The 23,061-nt window shown below is 40.4% G+C and overlaps 1 protein-coding gene across 1 annotated transcript in view; it reads right to left on the bottom strand.

The window, feature by feature from the left end:
- The window catches only part of LOC127413979 (sine oculis-binding protein homolog A-like), a 56,905-nt gene that overhangs the window by 3,427 nt on the left and 30,417 nt on the right, over nucleotides 1-23,061 (bottom strand). The window contains exon 7 of the mRNA XM_051651588.1: nucleotides 6,806-6,889. Coding sequence (XP_051507548.1) covers nucleotides 6,806-6,889 — 84 coding nt within the window. The remainder of the gene's footprint in view (nucleotides 1-6,805; nucleotides 6,890-23,061) is intronic.

The raw sequence follows: 23,061 nt of genomic DNA, 5'->3' as shown, positions 1-23,061 counted from the left end.
AAAAAGATTTACGCCTTTCAATTTCATAACAAAATTCCATCAAATTGAATTGTGTAATGTTTAACGACATTAAAATGGTCAAATTTAAATTTACATTTATTTTAAAATTAATTTTATTAAAGATTACTCAATTAAATTTTATGTAATTTTGTTATGAAACTGAAATGCGTGAAGCTTAAAATTATTTATTTTTATGTGTAAAAAGAGCTGATTCACATACATTATAAATCATAAACTTCTAACTTCCAACAAGTTGTAGGGTTCTAAAAATCTTCCAGATGATAATGTTCACACCAAACAGATATCTGTGTGATGTGCCATCAGGGATGTTACAATAAAATAATGTAAATAAATAATATCTATATGCTTTTGGGCAATGTGTTATCAAAGCAATAGGATTTTTGTTTTGTTCCATCCAGTATGAGGATGTGTAGGATGAGGATCCATTTAAAAAAAAAATATTCTTGTATTTTTCTGAGATTTTCTCCCTAACACATACAGTTGTCTCTCTGTCTTTCTAATGCATGCATCGTCACACACTACTCACAAACACTCATTACAAGATGTCAGGAGTCAGCAACCCAAGGCAAGCTGCAGGGTTAAACTCTGACAGCCACAGCTAAATGGTTTTTCCTTCAAGGGGCAATTATGCATGTGGTTTCTGAATGTGTGTTTGTTTGAGTGTATATTCAGCATGTAGAATTTCAGGTGACACAGACTGAGACAGACAGGAGGTAAGAGGCGTGAGCAAGACATAATAGACAGGGAGTAGGAACTTTGGGTAATTAAAGGATATGATGTACTCTGCTAACAGACAGACAGACAGACAGACAGATAGATAGGTAGATGGACAGAAAACTGTGTTTTGTGTGTGCAGAATACAGGAGCCATTCCCGAACTGACTGGCTGACTAAGTAATTGTCAGAGTCCTGCAACTATGGTTCAGTTTTGTTTTCTTCCTTTATGGCAGGATTCTGACATTCCCATCATTGTTTACATTTTGTTGGGTTTCTGCTGTCTTGTCTCATGTTTGTGAGTTCACGCGGCTTTGTATTGTTTATCATCGCCATGTGCACTTGTGTCTGTTGTAGTTGTGTTATGGAACCGGTCTCCTAGGACACCACGCAGGACTTAAAATTTCTAACCTGCTCTCAGGAGGGTCGGCCCATTGGTATCTACGCTAACGATGTTGCCAATGAAGTCTTCAGGTGGTGTATTGGTGAAACCTTTCTTAAACATATATTTTTGTCGGGTTTGGACAAACCACTTTGTTCACAGGAGTTGGGTGAACTTTTCTTTGGCCCTTTTGGGACCTAGTGGATCACATCTGTTGGTTCGCTGAGATGGAGGTTCTGCTCAAGATAAGGAATGCCACGCCGGACCATTCCTCACTGCCCATGACCTGTCCTTCCCCGGACTCTTCTTGGGCTTCTTGTCGCCGCAGGAGGAGGAAGCCAGGAGGCGGAGGAGCCCGCTGCTGACCGCCAGGAGGCAAAGGAGCCTGCTGCTGACCGCCAGGAGGCGGAGGAGCCCGCTGTTGACCACCAGGAGGCGGAGGAGCCCGCTGTTGACCACCAGGAGGCGGAGGAGCCCGCTGCTGACCGCCAGGAGGCGGAGGAGCCCACAAGGCCTGCCAAGAGGGGTCCAATGCCACTGGAGCTCACCAGGAGGGGTCCGAGTCTGCTGAAGCTCTCCTGGAGGCCAGCAATATTGCATATACCATCCCAGTGGCTGCTGCCCAGTCTTCTGACCCCTGTCCAGCGGCTGCCACCCAGTCTTCTGGCCCCTGACTAGCGGCCACCATCCTGTCTGACCTCATCCCTGTCCTACCTGACCTCATAGACAATCCTAGGCAGCTGACCACATCCCTGTCAAGAGGTTGCCTGAAATCTCCCCTATGGCCGCTGCCGACCCAGAACACTCCCCTGTGGCTGCTGTATAATTATGTATATTTTTAACTGTAAAAGTCAGATGGTTTTACATTGCAACTGTGCCTCAGATGCAAACTCATTGCAGCTGTGTTTGTTAAGATGGGACTGATTTAATCAAACCTGTCTACTGGTTGGGTTACCCTCAGGAGGTTTCTGTGAGACCCCATTTGTTGGGTTCTTCTCAGGAGCATCCAGTGAATGCTACCTAATGTGTTCCTCTCAGGACGTCCTGTGGGATCTCCTGTATGTTTAGTTAGCACATTTGCTATCAGCTACAAAGGTCTGTCACACAGACAGAACCTTGGGTTAAGATTCAGAAGAGCTATGCTACATGATCAACATCAATAAATTATTTTTCCCATAAGCACTTGGTCTGGCATACACTTCTTTTTGTATTAGAAGAATTCTGATACATTGGTGAGCCTGATATCTGGTAAGCCAAATACAAGAAGATCTAACACCGCTGCCTACCCTGAACTCTTCCCTGTGGCTGCCACCTACCCTTGAACTCTCCCCTGTGGTCACTGCCTATCCTGATCTCTCCCCTGCGGCCGCCATTGACCCTGACCTCTTCCCTGAGGCCGTTCCTGACCTCTCCCCAGCGGCCACAACCCTGCCTGCCCAGTCCTTAGTGCCTGCTTCCCAGTCTGACCAGTCTCTAGCGGACGGTACCCTTTCAACACTTCCCCCCTGGCCGCCGGACCCTGCTCCCTTCCTGGAGCCGCCTCCCCGGCTGCCGGACCCTGTTCCCTTCCTAGAGCCGCCTCATCGGCCGCTGGACCCTACTCCCTTCCTTAAGCCTCCCCCTTGGCTGGTTCCACCCGCACCTCCCTGGTCGGTTGCCTGCTCTCCTGTCCTGCTGGCCTTCCATTGTTTGCTCTTGAACTGTCCCACCAGTCCCATCTCAGTTGGCCTTTTTCCTGCTACCTCTTGCAATTGGGTTCTTCCCTTGAATGTTGCATGACAATAATTACATTAGCAATGTTTTGGCATCTCGTAACATGGAAACACGGCTGCCAACATTTTAACTCGCCATTTATGAACTAAATAATATAAGCGTCAGGGATGTACTATCTTCCGGCAGTTGTTAGCTAACCCCGTTTTAATTTTGTAATCTCATGCTAATTACGTCATTGCATTAACAACTAGTTTGGTAGAGTCTGCCTCTGTACATACTACACAGATTTAATGAAAACCAAATTCTGTTTATACTGAATGAGATTAAGCATTTAGAAGAGGAGACAACTGCATTTTGCTGCCATGTGTATGTGATCAAAATTAGGAAGAAACTGAATTTCACCTCTTAACCCCATGCCATAATGACCCATAAATTAGAAACATACTCTCTCCTTATTTTTCAAACCATTAAACCTGCAAACAATGGCAATCTAAAACCTACTCATACCTATTAGGCATGTTTGTTTACTGTTGTGTACTAATGCTATTTAAACCTTTGATTATTGCCAATGAAATGTCTTGAATCGCAATGTAAATATAATTGTTTTAAGGCCTGGTGAGTGGACTGCTGAGACAGAGATTTCTCTTAAGGCTGGTTAATTGACTGCCAAAGCCAGAGTTACAGTACAAGGAAGATAATGAAGGCATGTATCATATGCCACTGTTGTCAGTGATGGACATTCATCTAGGGCTGGGCGGTTTTTCCGATTTTTCTGGTTAATTCAAATTTGCATTTTGACACTATTTTTTATTTTTTTTAAATTGAGAAAGTGAGATTTTGCATACACAATATTAGGCAGGTGGTTTTAATGCTGATCGGTGTAGATTGCTAATTATTACTTTGTTCTGTGACGTATTTCAAGTGCACTGCATCTATAGTCAACACCTGGCAAGTGATCATTTTGACAAACTTTGCTAGTTATAATGGTAAATTATTTCATATTGCTGCACAGCTCAGCATGAACCGCTAGAGGGCACGTCTCTATCTGCAGGAATTACAAGAATTATTTTGCAGTTTTCTTGTTCTATTATTTCTGAACATCTGGGTTTATTAGATTTTAATTTATTTTACATTCACACTCTGTTGACAACTTCCCCCTGTCGTGCATTTGTACATTTTTCTTGCACACCTTTGTTTCCTATAATGAAAAGCACTTGGATTTCTCTAATCAAGTTGCCTTGCATTCTGATACAGAACATACAGTTTGAATCATGTTGGAGTATATTTAAAAGTTGAAAAATCTTATTGTGAATCGTCCATAAGTTTGATAAAAATTTAGATTTTATTTTTTTGCCATAACGCCCAGCCCTACATTCGTCACACGAAGAGAGAGAGAGAGAAAGAGAAAGAGAGAAGAAGAAAATTGAGGAAGGATGGAGGAAGTTCGATCATGAGGAATCACTGGCATGAATAAGACGCGCTCACACTAAACACACAGAATAGTTACAAAATAAGACACAGTAAGTCTACTTCCAAGCCCTGATCTGTTCAGCACCATAACCTCAGTTATTTAGATGCCAATGTTTTTTAACAAACCCCCCCCCCCCCCAAAAAAAAAGAAAATATATATATATATATATATATATATATATATATATTCTAAACATTACAAACTGATTCATGGCTTTTTTCAGATAAGAAGCAAAAATCTAATTTTTGTCTTTAGTCTGAACTCTAAACAGCAAAAAAACAATAACAGAATTATATATAATGTATATATCTGTGTGTGTGTGTGTATTTTTGAATATTTTTTGTAATTCAGGACGCAACATGTAACAACATGTAAAAATATTTCCACATGTACAGTAGCAAACTATCTGACATTCATTACAAAGTGAATGGTGAAAGAGTGGAAGAGTTAGCTGATTTGGACATTACACAAATGAATAAATACTTAAATTGATTTAAATAGAGTGTGTTTGTAGAGGAAAGCCTCTTGGCATTGTGCTCACACTTACATCATTTCTATAGCAACCTATGTGGATATACTGACTACACTATCTGAACAAAGAATCAGATTTCATCACTCACAATATTACAATGCGGACAGTCAGGCTTAAAAATCTAATTTGTAATGTCATCATTTCAATGCTCTACTGAGAAAGTATTGGACCAACTTATTGTGAGAGAAACAGGTCGATGCTGAATAAACTCATTCTGAATGAAATAATGCTTCTATCTATTTGCCGAGGAATGAAAATCTGACTTCAGACTGAGAACCAGCTGGAACAAATCAAGCTTGACTCCACTTAAAGCCATTTAGGAGATCAAATTGATTTGATTCATTAGAAAAATCTACAAACAAATATACATCTGATTTGGAATTAGCAATCCAATCTTTAAAGCATTACTTGAATTGGTTCGATTTGAAAGGAGCTGGCTGCGCTCCTGACGTGGAATGATGTGGAAAGAAATACGGCTGAAATGTGCCACTCATTTGTCAATCAATGTGATTTTCTAATGAAGCCTTCGCTCCATTTCAAACATGGGAGCTCTGACTGTGCCAGTTAACATGCACAGAGTCAGACCAGCTCAAGGCGTGCCTGGATATTCTCAATGATAAATTATTTTCATATTTCCTAAGTTTAAAAAGCGAGACAGATGGAGACTACTTAACGAGCCACGGCACTCTAAGAGAAATTTTACTGCACATTACCCTAATGGGCTTCTCCCCCCCCCCCCTCAATCCACTGTTTCTCTCTGTCTCTCTTACTCTTAATCTTTCACTCACCTTTATTTTGCTTTGTTCTCTCTCTCTCTCTCTCTCTCTCATGGTTGAGAGGTAATTACTGTCATTTACTTCTGCTCTGGCCATTAAGCCTATGTCCGTGACCATGCTGTGAGTAGCTCTACGCTCTTTTACTGTAATTACCTGCTAAGGTATGACTGCCAACTCAATGTTAGTGAGGAAGTTTAGGTGCTAATGCTTTTTTTCCCATCAAGCACGGAATGTGTCTGCTCTCAACCAGACTAATGCTTATTCCACAAACACATAGACACACCGCTTGACCATTCATGTGGCAAACAGTCACATTCAATGCAGATTGACAATGTTTACACAAAAGCATGAGAAATTGAATGTCAGAAATGCATAAACTTTTTCTACTGTTAATTAAGTGGATAAGTAGAACAACTTATAAACTAATTTAGGTTAAAATGCAGGTGATTTGACAAGTCTTGTGCCAAGAGCTAAGTCTTAATCAACAAAAGCTGAAACCGTTCTCCATTGGTCTATAAAATGACTTAAAGGGTGAATCACATGAAGAAATGTCCAAGTCATATTTCACCCCAAAGTCAAAAGAAAAAGAAAAAAGATAAATTATATTTTGCATTAAGAAAATGAAGACTATTTAAAAACCATTGTGATTTTTTCTTTTGCATTTCTGCACAATTAAGCACATTTCCACCAAAAATATCATTACAGTAATAGTGGGGAAAAATTGTTTATAAAAAATATTTTTAGAACTGTAATACAGTTATAAAATTCAGCCTGTACAGACACAAAAAAATCATTGTGTATGAATACTTTAGAATTTAAATAATATATCACTATTTTTTGCATTATTGTGATGATCATGGGTGGTGCCTAACTGACATAAAACAGCTGTTTCAATGCAAAAAAATCCTAATTGGTTCTAAAATAGTCTTCAATATGACCCAATATGAAATGTTCTTGATTGATTTTGAGATTCACCCCAGATGTTTTTTAACTAAGGGGGCAAAGGTCAGTTTTAGAGAGGTCTCGTTCTTGATAGCATTAGATATTAGAATTAAGACTTATGACTTTTGGATTAAGACATGACCACAATCACACCATTTCTCTAAAATCAAAACTGCAGGTTAATCATACTTAATCAATATGTGTATGTTATTTCTAATTCTCTAATTTGGGGGTGTTGAATAGTTAATATCTTACAAGCACGTCGCTGTTTGTCTTGAGGACAAGTCTGGGCGTGTCTTTGGACAAGCTGTGGTGTGGAACGCCCTCCTCCTCTCTGGCCTAAAGGAAAAACATAATGTCCCTTTTTATGCATGGCCAAAACTGAAAATAAACACACACACATAACAGATGTAGAAAAGAAAGTGGGAATGATGTGAATGAGGAAATGAAGTGAGAGAAAAAAACAACATGTGCTGTGCTGGACGGACAGAGAGAAAAGAGACGTTCTGTGTGAGTGAGTAGTGTGTGTGTATACTTCATGGTTGTGTAAGTATAGTGGACTGGAACATAGACAGCTTTCAATTGTATTAGTTACTTCAGAACCTTGAAGAACAAACAAAATTATTTATAAATTATTCAAGAAGCAAATGGACACAAGCAAACAGAAAAAAAAATAAATAAAAAAAAAACATGTACGTAAGACACCATCACTGTCAAGTAAAGATAACTACACTAAACTAAATATTCAAGCAAAATCAAATGAGCAAAAGTGGCACTGTTGTACTAAATATCAGCATGGCTGTGATTACGGCCGCAGGTAATGATTAAGCATGATTACACATGTGATTTTGCTTTTATACAACAGTTCCATAAACAAGAATTTAATAACTTACATTTTAGACATGATTTGGACAGTTATCTTGCCTACTGACCAAACACAGACAAGCGGAGTGATACAAACAGTGAAGTGTGTCCCACACAGTGCAGTTATGTTACGCATCAGCATTCGTGGAATGCCGTTTGTTGCATAACATATAATAACACTGAAATAACACAGTTAAAACCTGACCGTAAAACAATGTGGCTAACCGTATGTCATTCACATTCTAATTGGTTTCTCTCTATGAGCTGTCTAAGTATCTGAATGTCACTCTGCTTACAAATAATACTAAAGAACATCAGTGCACACATACAAACACACATTTGTGTCATCTTTATCTTCAGTCTTTATATCATGTAGCAATGTCTGTGACCCCTCTGGACGTGGGCCAGCTCATTTACATATAGCGCTAATGAAGGTGCATCAGGATTCTCTCTCTTTCTCTCTCTCTCTCTCTCTCTCTCTCTCACACACACACACAAACATGCACACACACATACTAACACACACTCAAATAGCATATCCGCAGTCTTAATGACTTGAGGCATAATGGTGCTCTAAGCAATAACTACACACACACACGCACACACACACACACGCGCACGCACACATACACACACACACACACACACACACACACAAACACACACACACACACACACACACAAATACACAGATAAATCTACATGCAGACACACAGAACTCATTGTACCTGTCTGCTTATTAAGTAATCAAAAACTGCAAAGCTAATGCCTTAGTGTATGTGTCTGTGAAGAGGATTATATACATTTTTGCAACACTATATTGTAAAAACATGCCCCAAATGGCTGTGTGTGTTATGCCTTATGCCACCTGAGGTCTGGCATTTCAACCACATTTCTGCCAACCTCCATCTGGGCATCACACAATCCAGCCCAGGTGTGTGTGTACAGTGGTGTGAAAAAGTGTTTGCCCCCTTCCTGATTTCTTATTTTTTTGCATGTTTGTCACACTTAAATGTTTCAGATTATCAAACAAGTTTAAATATTAGTCATAGATAACACAAGTAAACATAAAATGCAGTTTTTAAATGAAGGTTGTTATTATTAAGGGAAAACAAAATCCAAACCTACATGGCCCTGTGTGAAAAAGTGATTGCCCCCTAAACCTAATAACTGGTTGGGCCACCCTTAGCAGCAACAACTGCAATCAAGCGTTTGTGATAACTTGCAATGAGTCTTTTACAGCGCTGTGGAGGAATTTTGGCCCACTCATCTTTGCAGAATTGTTGTAATTCAGCCACATTGGAGGGTTTTCGAGCATGAACTGCCTTTTTAAGGTCATGCCACAGCATCTCAATAGGATTCAGGTCAGGACTTTGACTAGGCCACTCCAAAGTCTTCATTTTGTTTTTCTTCAGCCATTCAGAGGTGGATTGCTGGTGTGTTTTGGATCATTGTCCTGCTGCAGAACCCAAGTTCGCTTCAGCTTGAGGTCACGAACAGATTCGAACAGACACGAACAGACATTCTCCTTCAGGATTTTTTGGTAGACAGCAGAATTCATGGTTCCATTTATCACAGCAAGTCTTCCAGGTCCTGAAGCAGCAAAACAGCCCCAGACCATCACACTACCACCACCATATTTTAATGCTGGTATGATGTTCTTTTTCTGAAATGTGGTGTTACTTTTACGCCAGATGTAATGGGACACACACCTTCCAAAAAGTTCAACTTTTGTCTCGTCAGTCCACAGAGTATTTTCCCAAAAGTCTTGGGGATCATCAAGATGTTTTCTGGCAAAAATGAGATGAGCCTTAATGTTCTTTTTGCTCAGCAGTGGTTTTCGTCTTGGAACTCTGCCATGCAGGCCATTTTTGCCCAGTCTCTTTCTTATGGTGGAGTCATGAACACTGACCTTAACTGAGGCAAGTGAGGCCTGCAGTTCTTTGGATGTTGTTGTGGGGTCTTTTGTGACCCCTTGGATGAGTCGTCGCTGCGCTCTTGGGGTAATTTTGGTCAGCTGGCCACTCTTGGGAAGGTTCACCACTGTTCCATGTTTTTGCCATTTGTGGATAATGGCTCTCACTGTGGTTCTCTGGAGTCCCAAAGCTTTAGAAATGGCTTTATAACCTTTTCCAGACTGATAGATCTCAATTACTTTCTTTCTCATTTGTTCCTGAATTTCTTTGGATCTCGGCATGATGTCTAGCTTTTGAAGATCTTTTGGTCTACTTCACTTTGTCAGACAGGTCCTATTTAAGTGATTTCTTGATTGAGAACAGGTGTGGCAGTAAATAGGCCTGGGTGTGGCTAGAGAAATTGAACTCAGGTGTGATAAACCACAGTTAAGTTATGTTTTAACAGGTGGGGCAAACACTTTTTCACACAGGGCCATGTAGGTTTGGATTTTGTTTTCCCTTAATAATAACAACCTTCATTTAAAAACTGCATTTTGTGTTTACTTGTGTTATCTTTGACTAATATTTAAACTTGTTTGATGATCTGTAACATTTAAGTGTGACAAACATGCAAAAAAATAAGAAATCAGGAAGGGGGCAAACACTTTTTCACACCACTGTATGTGTGTGTACATGTACTATGTGAGTGTTTATAACGTTTCCAGGTAAAACGCACACACACACACACACACACACACACACACACACACCAACCATGCAAAGCACATCTACTAGACAACCACTCTCTCCCATCCAGCCATCCAATACACTGATGGAGGGACCTCTTTCTATAAGGAAGAGGTTTTGCACTATTAATAACACAAGGTCATAGGGTTAAAGAAATTAATTCAGTAATAAACTCCAATAACTCTATCCATACTCTATATCAGCATTTTTTCACTACTATGACATGTTGCCCTTTTTACGAATAAAAAATACCACGGCACGAAAAATTTTTCCAGGGATTTTTTTTTTTAAAGAATAAGCTAAAAGCACCAATTCCAGCGATTTTAGTAATTCAAGTATAGCAAATTAACTGCACAATTGTGCAGAATTAGCTGCAAAAATAAAAGGTATGTTCATGTGGCTTGCTTTTGTCACAAATTTGTTACATTTTAATAACTGATTAGTTCAGTGACCACTTCTGGAGATATCACTAGGTGGTGACAAATGAGCGTTTTGTGTGCTATGAGCGAGTCATTGAATCATTTTGAGATGTTCACAACTGAAATCTACCAAGAAACGTTATAGTGTTTAAGCATTAAAAGAACAAAGCAGATCTATAATTTTCCTTCAGTTTGATCATGATTTTTCATCTTAAAAGACAACAATAACAGTCTAATAATAGTGAGTTTCAATAATGTCCTTACCTTCTCCAACATTAAAACTTGCATGACTACAAATCTACTAACTTCAGTAGAATGTTTAAGAATTATAAGAACAAAGCAGATCTACGGTATCATTTTCCTAAAGATTTAAACTGCTGAGCACGACTTTTATCAGAAAAGATTACAATTGTAGCCTAATTATAATAGTTTTGAGTTTCATAATGTTCTTTAGTCATTGTAAAGCGCATTTCACATGAGTTGAGTCAAGGCGTCAACACTCCGTTCAATGCCAGCGTCAAGCACCGTATTGCCCTCCACACGACAAACATTGCAGAAAGCTTCATGGAGGGGTGATTTTACGAGTTTGCCATGCAAGAAAGTGGGAGATGTACACAATAAACATTGAAAACGTATTTGGAAGACAGAGAAAAAAAAAAAAACTGTCAGTTTCATTAATAGCAGAAAGTAATAAAAGGACTCGTTTATATTTAGGTCTAAGCGTTTTCTTGGTGAATTTAAATTAGTTCAATAACTGGGGTCTCTGATATTCATAAACGATAAGGTAATATTTAATTAAAAGAAATTGTGTGACATTCAATATCTCTTCACAAATTTTGACGATTTTTAAATATGTCTTGTTGCTTTGTACTCTAAGCAAAGACGTGTATGTAAAACAGTTTGGTGTAAAGTGGCGTCACTTCATAGATTTCAATGTATTATGCAGCGCCGATGCAAGTCATGTGAAAGACTCATAACGCGTATAAATATCAGTCACTTTTGCAAATTAATCATAGCTCTTCACAATCACAAAAGTGACTGATTAAAATGGCGAATTTCCTGTGTGTTTTGAGAGTGTGTGTTTTGTTCTCCTGGCTAGCAGCTATGGAATAATCACCCTGCACTGTGAGTCACAACGCCATGGCAACAAGGCCTGAGGAAGCAGGGGCCCAATAGCTTCTTTAACACTTACACACACAAAGAGAGATTGAGAGAGAGAGCGAGAGAGAGAGGACATCGCGAAAAGTGTTTGTTCTAAAGAAATTGAAGGCATGTTGATGTTCAAGGTACAAATGAATGAATAAGCTGAACATTTGTCAGGCCTGCAGGAACTAAGTTCCAGGTTATAGATGCAATTATAAACAACTCTCATTTGTTATGCATGTATTAATGATACAGTGCATCCGGAAAGTAATCGCAGTGCTTCACTTTTTCCACATTTTGTTATGTTACAGCCTTATTCCAAAATGGATTAAATTCATTATTTTCCTCAATTCTACAAACAATACCCCATAATCACAACGTGAAAGAAGTTTGTTTGAAATCTTTGCAAATGTATTAAAAATCAAAAACGAAAAAAAAAAAAAAAAAAAAATCACATGTACATAAGTATTCACAGCCTTTGCTCAATACTTTGTTGAAGCACCTTTGGCACCAGTTACAGCCTCAAGTCTTTTTGAGTATGATGCTACAAGCTTGGCACACCTATTTTTGGGCAGTTTCTCCCATTCTTCTTTGCAGGACCTCTCAAGATCCATCAGGTTGGATGGGGAGCGTCAGTGCACAGCCATTTTCAGATCTCTCCAGAGATGTTCAATCGGGTTCAAGTCTGGGCTCTGGCTGGGCCACTCAAGGACATTCACAGAGATGTCTCGGAGCCACTCCTTTGTTACCTTGGCTGTGTGCTTAGGGTCACTGTCCTGTTGGAAGATGAACCTTCACCCCAGTCTGAGGTCCAGAGCGCTCTGGAGCAGGTTTTCATCAAGGATGTCTCTGTACGTTGCTGCATTCGTCTTCCCCTCGATCCTGACTAGTCTCCCAGTTCCTGCCGTTGAAAAACATCCCCACAGCATGATGCTGCCACCACCATGCTTCACTGTAGGGATGGTATTGGCCAGGTGATGAGCGGTGCCTGGTTTCCTCCAGACGTGATGCTTGCCATTCAGGCCAAAGAGTTCAATCTTTGTTTCTTATGGTCTGAGAGTCCTTCAGGTGCCTTTTGGCAAACTCCAGGTGGGCTGTCATGTGCCTTTTACTGAGGAGTGGCTTCCGTCTGGCCACTCTACCATACAGGCCTGATTGGTGGAGTGCTGCAGAGATGGATGTTCTTCTGGAAGGTTCTCCTCTCTCCACAGAGAAATGCTGGAGCTCTGTCAGAGTGACCATCGGGTTCTTGGTCACCTCCCTGACTAAGGCCCTTCTCCCTCGATTGCTCAGTTTGGCCGGGCAGCCAGCTGTAGGAAGAGTCCTGGTGGTTCCAAACTTCTTCCATTTATGGATGATGGAGGCCACTGTGCTCATTGGGACCTTCAATGCTGCAGAAATTTTTCTGTACCCTTCCCCAGATCTGTACCTCGATACAATCCTGTCTCGGAGGTCTACAGACAATTCCTTGGACTTCATGGCTTGGTTTGTGCTCTGACATGCATTGTTAACTGTGGGACCTTATATAGACAGGTGTGTGCCTTTCCAAATCATGTCCAATCAACTGAATTTACCACAGGTGGACTCCAATCAAGTTGTAGAAACATCTCAAGGATGATCAGTGGAAACAGAATGCACCTGAGCTCAATATTGAGTGTCATGGCAAAGGCTGTGAATACTTATGTACGTGTGATTTTTTTTTTTTTTCGTTTTTTATTTTTAATAAATTTGCAAAGATTTCAAACAAACTTCTTTCACATTGTCATTATGGGGTATTGTTCGTAGAATTGTGAGGAAAATAATGAATTTAATCCATTTTGGAATAAGGCTGTAACATAACAAAATGTGGAAAAAGTGAAGCGCTGTGAATACTTTCCGGATGCACTGTATGTGTGCACATAAATCAACATGACCATTTACTGGCAGATAATTTACGCTCTGTCAGATTTTAACACTCTAATCAAATTTAACATTTAACACTAGCAGTTAATACCTATGCAACATCTGACATACACACACACTCTGCAGGAGAAACAGATAAAATAAGCAATGTTGATGATGAAAAATGGAATGAGGAACACAAGAAAGGGATGGTGCGACAGAAAAATAATAGAGGTGTCATGTGTATTTTGTTGATTCATGTCTTTTATTTTGAAAGGTTTAGTTCCTGTTCCCTTGTCATGTGATTTCATGTTTTCCCTCCATGTTCATGTGTCATGTTTTCATTGGTTTATTATTTAATTATCTTGTTAGAGTTCTGTTTGTTCATTGGTTTATGTTCTCCCATGTCTTGTATTTAAGCCCTCATGTTTTCCTTTGTCCTTCGTCAAGTATTGAATGTATGTGGATGTGTTTTGCTCCTAGCCAAGTCATGCCATGTTATGTTTATGTCAAGTTCATGTTTCACGTTTGTAGTTAGGGTTATTGGTTATCACGTTTGTAAATAAACTGCACTTGGGTTCTCATCATCATCATCTTCATCATCATCATTGCCAGTGCCAGCATCGTTACAGAACTTGACGTTACTTGACCTACTATGAACCCAGCAGTTCAGCTCATATGGCTACGTCAGGAGAATCATCCCCTGGTGGACTACGTGGAGGACTTCTGCGATTTGGCCAGCCAGGTGGATTTTAATGTGGTCGCTCTCAAGGACATTTTTAGGGTGGGGTTAAGTGAGCCGATCTCCACTTTGATGCCTGGTGGTCGCAGTTCCCTCAGCCTGGCTCAATATATCGACCTCGCCCTGCAGATCATTGGTTCCACGTTCACTGTGGGGGAGGCGGATGCCGAGCCAGAGTTCCACGTCATGGCCGCTGCCGAGCCAGAGTTCCACGACATGGCCGCCGCCGAGCCAGAGTTTCACGTCATGGCCGCCAAACCAGAGTTCCTCATCATGGTCACTGAGCTAGCGCCATCTTTTGCTCCATGCCACATCACAGCAACGCCTCAGCCTGCTCCATGCCACGTCACAGTAACGCCTCAGCCTGCTCCATGCCACGTCACAGCCACACCTGAGCAGTTGGACCTGGAGATGGTTCCCACCCTTATACCCACCCTTAGTTCTCCTGAGCAGACAAGGGGAACTTTCAGCCCTCCGACCCCGCCTGGACCCTCCGAGCCCTGGACTTTGCCATGGCCTGTCGGTCCCTCGACATCGCCTCAGCTCTGTGTTCCCTCGGCTCCACTGCGGTCTTTCAGCCTGTCGGCTTTGCCGGGGTCCCTCGTCCCTCCGGCTCCTCCTTGGTCTGTCGGTCACCTGGCTATGCTTTGGCTCTACGATCCTCTGGCTGCCCTCGTCCCTCTGATCTGTCAGCTCCACCGGGGACCTCCTTCCCTACGGCTCCACCTTGGTCCTCAGTCCCACCGGCTCCACCTCAATCTTCCAATCCCCCAGCTCCGCCTTGCTCCTCCAAGTCTCCAGCAACGCCTTGGTCCTCCCTGCCATCGGCTCCACCCTGGCCCTTTGATTCTTCGGCTACTCTCCGGGCACCAAGTTCCATGGCTCCGCCCCTCGAGCCTCTCATGGCTCCACCCCCCACTGACTCTGCCCTGGTCACACGCCCCACGCCTCAAGACCTCCCCCCCCAGCTCCCTACAGATCTTTGAATTTATGTCATGTTTTACGTGTTTTGTTTATGTGTTAGGGCGTCGGGAGCCGCCCCTTAGTGGGGGGGGATATGTCATGTGTATTTTGTTGATTCATGTCTTTTATTTTGAAAAGTTTAGTTCCTATTCCCTTGTCATGTGATTTCATGTTTTCCATCCATGTTCATGTGTCATGTTTTCATTGGTTTATTGTTTAATTATCTTGTTGGAGTTCTGTTTGTTCATTGGTTTATGTTCTCCCATGTCTTGTATTTAAGCCCTCATGTTTTTCATTGTCCTTCGTTAAGTATTGAATGTATGTGGATGTGTTTTGCTCCTAGCCAAGTCAAGCCATGTTATGTTTATGTCAAGTCAAGTTCATGTTTCACATTTGTAGTTAAGGTTATTGGTTATCACGTTTGTAAATAAACTGCACTTGGGTTCTCATCATCTTCGTCATCGTCATTGCCAGTGCCAGCATCGTTACAAGAGGTGTTGGTTGTAGATTTAGAAGTGTACTGTAAATTTGAGAAATAAACTGGGTAAGCTCCAGCACACAAACATACACACACACATCTTTCTATCTTTCATATGCTCATCATTTTGTTCCCTCCTTCTGAGCATCTGAACAACACTCTGATCACTGACATACACCAAAATACTGAAGCATGCACACACACAGCATCTGGCCACTCAGTTTACACTCATCATCTCTCTCTCGCTTGTGTTGGCAGAGCTGTATTTTATTCTGATTCATTCTGTTTTATGGCATAAAGTACAAACTGTTCTATCTCTATGTCTATGCATCCACCTGCCTACCTGTCTGTGTGTTTATAACGGGTTTGTTTTGCCCACTTGTCTGTGATGGTTTCTGTCTGCATTAAAATGACGAGAAAAGAGAACATTCATTTATATGCTTTTTACTCAATGTCTCATTTTTTTATAAAGCCCCGTTCACACCGGCAGCGACATGCAACGACAACGAGGGATGATCTCATTCATTATCAGTATGATCAGAGCAAATTCCAGTGACACACACGACAAAGTAAAGAAAAGTTTAACATTTTAATGTGTGGTAAACAGTCACTTTTATTCATGATTCATCCGGTCTCTTTTCTTGTTGAACGATATTGATGAACTGAATGAATGACGTGCTTCTTCTTCTTCTTAAACTAGAGCTCATTGGCTTCGAAAGGGACTTAAGTGAACAAGAAATATGAATCAGTTTATGGTGATGAACAATAACGATTCATTTATGAAAAAGATTTGTTCAAAAAGAGAGATTCGTTCACAAACTAAAAATAACTAATGCCCACTATTGACATACAGTACAAGAGCTAGCGTCACCAAGCAACAATATCGCTGATGATGTGAATGGGGCATAAGTCTCCTTCTTTCTTAAACACACATACATTTTGTTCAGCTGCTCAGATTCTTTGAAGCATCTCCAAAATGTTTCATTTTGGTAGATTTGAGGACAGTGGTACATTCTACACTGGAATCAGATGATAATACCATGGTATTGAATTATTACTACAATATATTCATATACAAGAATGTAACCATTGGTAGGACCAAATTTTTATGTTATCTTGGACTTACACCTAGAGGCATGGATGCAGAATCATTCAAACACAATAGTTTTCAGATTCAAATACCATTTTAGAAATTCACTATTCTCAGTCAGCCATGATTAATTTAAAATTCATGAGTTAAAATGTCCAATAACAGGGCAGTTACTGAGATTAAACAAGTAGTATTCGGCTGGTCATATGATCCTAACATGGCAGCCCCCATGGGGGGACCTACTCAATGTAGAATAAAACAGCTTTTATAAGGTTACTGATATGACTGAGTATAAATCTCATGTGAGTGATCATGGTTTTATACATACGTTTCAAAATTATAATTAATTACTTTAGGAATAAAACTTTTTATTGAGAAACAATTACTGAGTGCATCTTTAAAAATCAGCTAGCGCCCCCAAAGAGTCTATGGTGTTTACTGCACTGTTCATATACTAAAGCAATAAGCCACAAGAGCCTGTTTACAGTTGCCAAGCAATGTAACAATTTGCTGCATTAGTATAGAATTTGAGGTCAAAGGTGAGATTTTTGTAGAATTCTACAACAGCTTTGAATGTGGCTCTTCCCATCAGAATTTAAAGTACAGTCGGAACCATCCATTTTATATTATAATATATAGTTTATATGGTCCTCCAAAGAAATTCAAAAACAAAAATATACCATGTTATTACCATGGTACATGTCCAAAACAACATGGTAATACCATGGTACAGTTTTGCTACATTTTTTGTTAGTGATGGCTGACACTACAACTTTATACGGACAAGTCTTGGTATAAAAAATGTCTTTCTTCATTTGGAACTGAAGACCTCAAATAAAAAGTACTTTCCACTCATTCATACTCACAATCACACACACACAAATGCACACACACATGCGCGTGCACACACACACACACACACATGTTGGTGCGGCTACCCTTATGAGGACTCTCCATAGACATAATGATTTTTATACTGTACGAACTATAGATTCTATCCCCTAACCCTACCCATAAACAAAAAACTTTCTGCATTTTTACATTTTCAAAAAAACATTGTTTAGTATGTTTTTTAAGCGATTTGAATTATGGGGACACTAGAAATGTCCTAATAAACCACATTTATAGCATAGTACCCTTGTAATTACCAGTTTGTAACCTAAAAAAATGTCCTTGTATACCACCCAATCCCACCCACACACACACACACACAGACACACACACACACACACATATTTAAGCCCTGTTTGCCTCAGTCCAGAAACAAATCACCATATATGGTCACACTTCTCTGTATTCAAAATATTCGGTTAAGGTTTCATGAGGCTAAAAATATTTTGTCAAAAATCATTAGCTCAGCACCTACAGTACACACACACATGGCCTACACATCTGAGGATTTAACAATGTAAAATGAGCCAACCGTCTAACACAATAAACACAATACAGCAACTTGCGTGTGCGCGTGTGTGTGTGTCTGACGGAGGTTTACCACATTTCCTCAAAGGAGGGAACTTCACACCTTCAATGGGTAGGAGTTATGAACACCTAAATCAGCTGGTGTGAGAAAAAGTTTTACTGCCTGAAGTATGTGTTTGTGTGTGTGTGTGCATGTATTCTCACTCTGTCTGTTATAAGTTTCGTGTAGCAGCTGAAGGTATTTACTGCAGTAAAGCCAGAGTGCTGCCACGGCAACCAGGCCCACTCCTCAGCCTATCCCAGTGTCTTATTTCATAAACACACACATTGCTTATCATTGCAGCTGACCTAGTAGTGTGCATCAAAAAAAGTGAAAATATGTTTGTAATATAATCTTCTAATGAATTATAGAATTAAAGTTGGATTAATGCCAGAGTGATTTTCAAAGGATTGAGGTAAACAGCGTTCTGATTGGTGGAATTAAATGAACATGTTGGCAGGAACTTTCATTTGCCATTCCTCAAATATGTCTCCTCAGAGAATCACAAACTGCCAAAACGACCTCACAGTTACTGACTACACTGATCATATCCCCATATCAGAGGATGTCATGCAACAGGGATCTTCACTGTAACAATAAATTATAAAATCTACTGAAAACAAGTCCATATACAGTACACACACACACACACACACACACACACACATCATATGAAGCCATTTATTATCATGTAGCTGTTTGGCACCTTTTTAAATCATAATGATAACAGAAATCACCCAAATGGCCCTGATCAAAAGTTTACATACCCTTGAATGGGCCTTGTTACAGACACACAAGGTGACACACACAGGTTTAAATGGTAATTAAAGGTTAATTTCCCACACCTGTGGCTTTTTAAATTGCAATTAGTGTCTGTGTATAAATAGTCAATGAGTTTGTTAGCTCTCACGTGGATGCACTGAGCAGGCTAGATACTGAGCCATGGGGAGCAGAAAAGAACTGTCAAAAGACCTGCGTAACAAGGTAATGGAAATTTATAAAGATGGAAAAGGATATAAAAAGATATCCAAAGCCTTGAAAATGCCAGTCAGTACTGTTCAATCACTTATTAAGAAGTGGAAAATTCGTTTTTTTAAGGTGACGCCATGCAAAGGGCAGACGTGTGAGAGACAGCTCTGCACACTTTGCTAATTTTTAATAATCTGGTGAAATTCGATACACCCAGTTACACATTTGCTGTTTGAGGTAAACATGGCAAAGAAGTCAAAGTCCTCAGGCTCTGGAGACATTAAAAGACACTTATGGGTTCAAAATGAAAGCCCAGAAAGGCCTGTGGACCGGGGACTCGATTTGGATGGCGCGGCGGGAGAAGGAATCCAGCGTCAACTGTCCAACATGTCGTTGATGTTGACGAAGGTACTTGCGGACTTGGAGGATCTCGCTGTAATACGTCGATCGATTACAACGATGGAAAAATTTGTATCTGAGTTAGTCACAAGAGTGACAGATGTTGAGAGACGAATTGATTATTTGGAGTCATCAAAGAGGGAATTAGCCGCTAATCCGCCCGCGACCAAAGTTGATTTGGAACGTGTTCTTGAAAAGCCTGAAGATTTTGAGAATAGAAGCTGCAGGAATAACGTTTGAATTGTGGGAATTCCTGAGCATGAGGAGGGCAGAGATATGAATGAAACTCCTAGACGAGCTTTTCCCGAGTCTGCTTGACATAACAGGCCATAAACTGGAAATCGAGCGAGCTCACAGAGTCCTCGCAGATCTGCTGAGGGAGACAGGCCCCGATCAATCCTGGCCACATTTTTGAGATCATCCGATAAAGATCTCGTGTTGCGCCAGGCGAGAAGCAAAGGAATGCTTTTTTGGAAGAATCACAATATTTTCTTGTTTCCGGACTTTGCGAACTCGACAAGAGTGAAAAGCAATCGGTTCAAGGAATGCAAGAAACTCTTACATCAGCGGAACATCGCTTTTGCACTGATGTTCCCTTCCAAACTGAGAATAAACACCAAGGACGGCTGCAAAGTATTTACATGTCCCAATCAGGCAATGTCTTTTATTGAAACAATGGGTGAGTAACCATTGGGTGTTTTTCTTGTGAGTGGATTGACTCACTGTACATACTCTGGCTTTCGGAGGAAGCTGGGCGCCATTTTTGTTTCTTTTTGCGTTGGCTCCACCAAGCGGCTGGAGTTTGTTTTGTGGATTAACACTTTTCCTTAAAGAAACTTTTGCATTGACGGAAGATCACTTTTACAATGAAGTTCCCGGCCAGATTGGATGACCGCAAAATATCTACATACCCACACAAAGGATGTCTTTTATAAAATTGGCAGACTGTGTAAGTCATGGGATATACTTTTATGCGGCCTCCGAGTGAATTGACTCTTGACCATCCGAGAAACCAGGATGCGTGTTTCGTTTCCTTTTGTGCTGGTTCCGCCTAGCGGTTGGAGCTGGTTTTGTTAAATAACATTACTTCGGGACAGTTATGGATGAATCTGTCAGTTCCTTGTGCTTATGCCTCCTGCTGGCTGGAGTATGATTTGTGGAGTATTTTCGTGAGACATTGGAATGATTACATCATCTGCTGCACTCATCAGTTGGCTCACTGAAGATACATTTGTCTGACCGAGGAAACTGAACGGCTTTAAATCGGCTGGAATTTGTTTTGTGAAGGAACACACCGTCGAGACAGTTCTGTGAATGAGTCTACACATTCTCAGTGTTTATTCTGCCTATTCGCTGGGGTTTGTTTTACAAAATATTTGATGTTATGTAATTTTGCCTTACAAATTTGTGAGGCAAAATTCAATAATCTGATGGCAAAGTTGTCACGGGGGCTCTTGAAGGCATACATGGACTCTTTGAATTTAGAGGGACTGACGGCAGTTGGCGCTTTCATGCGCGGGGTTAATGCGCACGTTTTTCTTGTTTTCTGTTTGTTTTTTTCGGGGGGAAGTTCAGGGTTTTATTGTTGCATTAATGTTGAAATGTGGTCTTCATAATTTTGTTTTTGGCACACAATTAATTTTTTCTATTATATTAAATTGCCAAATGTTAATATGAGTGTACTATCTCTCTCCACACGGAATGTGAATGGGTTGGGGCACCTCATAAAAGAAGGAAAGTTATTTCTTTTCTTAAACGTAAGAAATATGATATAGTGTTTCTTCAAGAAAAGCATCTTTCCCCGCAAGCTGAAAAATTTGGGAAGATATGGGGTGGACATGTATTCTTTAGTGTTGGCTCAAGTAAGAGCAAGGGAGTCATTATATTGGTAAATAAACATTTACAATTCAAATGTCTCAAACAGATTAAAGATAAATTAGGGAGAGTCATTATTGTTTTAGCAGAAATTCAGGGGCAAAGTCTGATTTTGGCTAATATTTATGCACCTAACGCTGATGATCAGGGCTTTTTTATAGATCTTGAAGGGATGTTGCAAATTGCTGGCACCCCTCATGATATAATATTGGGAGGAGACTTTAATTTTTTGATGGACTCAGTCCTTGATCATAGTGAAGAACCCCTAGAGCAAAAATTGACGCTTCACAGGATGTGTAAAAATCTTGGTCTTACAGATATTTGGAGACTTTTGGTAGGGACTATACATTTTTTTCATCAGTCCATAAGATTTATTCTAGAATAGATTTTTTTTTTTTATATCCAAATCCCTCATTTCATCTGTTGTTGATTGGTCAGTTGGAAACATTTTAGTCTCGGATCACGCCCTAGTGAGTTTAGAGGTGGTGCCACATATAGAGAAAAAGAAATCATATAGTTGGCGCCTTAATGTATCCCTTTTGCAAAATCCTGATTTCTAACAACTATTAAAGACTGAAATCAATGTTTATATGGAGACCAACTGGTCCTCAGTATCCTCTGTGGGCGTGGCTTGGGAGGCACTTACGGCGGTTCTTAGGGGCCGGATCATACAGTATGCCTCATTCATCAAAAAATCCAAGGCACGAGAACTCGTGGAGTTGGAAGGAAATATTAAAAGTGCAGAGGCAGAGCTGAAGTGCCTTATGTCATATGATGTCCTCAGAGAATTGACCCGATTGAAATATAGATATAATACTATTTTGTCACGGAAAGTGGAGTTTTGGTTATTCAGGGCAAGACAGTCATACTTGAGTCGGGGGACAAAGCAGGGAAGCTTTTGGCTAGATATATAAAGCAGAGAGAGTCTTTTTCTACCATTCCTTCAGTGAAATTTTTCCTTGGCCATTGATATTAATAATGCCTTTAAAGAGTTCTACCTTGATCTTTATAGTTCCACGTCTTCGTCTACTGATGAAGATATTAGAAACTTTGTGGAACCATTAGATCTTCCTAAACTGACGACTGAGCAAAAGAACTCTCTTGATTCTGAGATAACCTTGGAGGAGCTTGATGAGGTAATTAAGTCCCTTCCTACTGGCAAGGCTCCGGGGCCAGACGGTTTTGCCGCAGAATTTTTTAGATCCTATGCTACAGAACTGGCTCCACTTTTGTTAGAAGTTTATACTGAATCATTAAAGAATGGAAAGCTTCCTCCAACCATGACACAATCCCGGATCAGTCTGATTCTTAAAAAGGACAAAGATCCAAGCGAGTGTAAAAGTTACCATCCAAGCGGTTGGAGCTGGTTTTGTTAAATAACATTTGTTAAATCCCTGATCCAACTAGATGTAAACATTTTGTCAAAAATTTTGGCTAACCGATTAAGTAAGGTTATGACATCTCTTATACATATAGATCAGGTGGGGTTTATTCGGGGCCGCAGCTCTTCTGAAAACATCATGTGTCTCATCAATATCATGTGGTCAGTAGCGAATGATCAGTCTCCGGTCCCTGCCATCTCACTTG

Source organism: Myxocyprinus asiaticus, chromosome 23 (genome assembly GCF_019703515.2).
Source record: "Myxocyprinus asiaticus isolate MX2 ecotype Aquarium Trade chromosome 23, UBuf_Myxa_2, whole genome shotgun sequence".
NCBI lineage: Eukaryota > Metazoa > Chordata > Actinopteri > Cypriniformes > Catostomidae > Myxocyprinus > Myxocyprinus asiaticus.
Note: the sequence above shows the minus strand (reverse complement) of the source record. Positions and strands in the feature narration are given on the sequence as shown.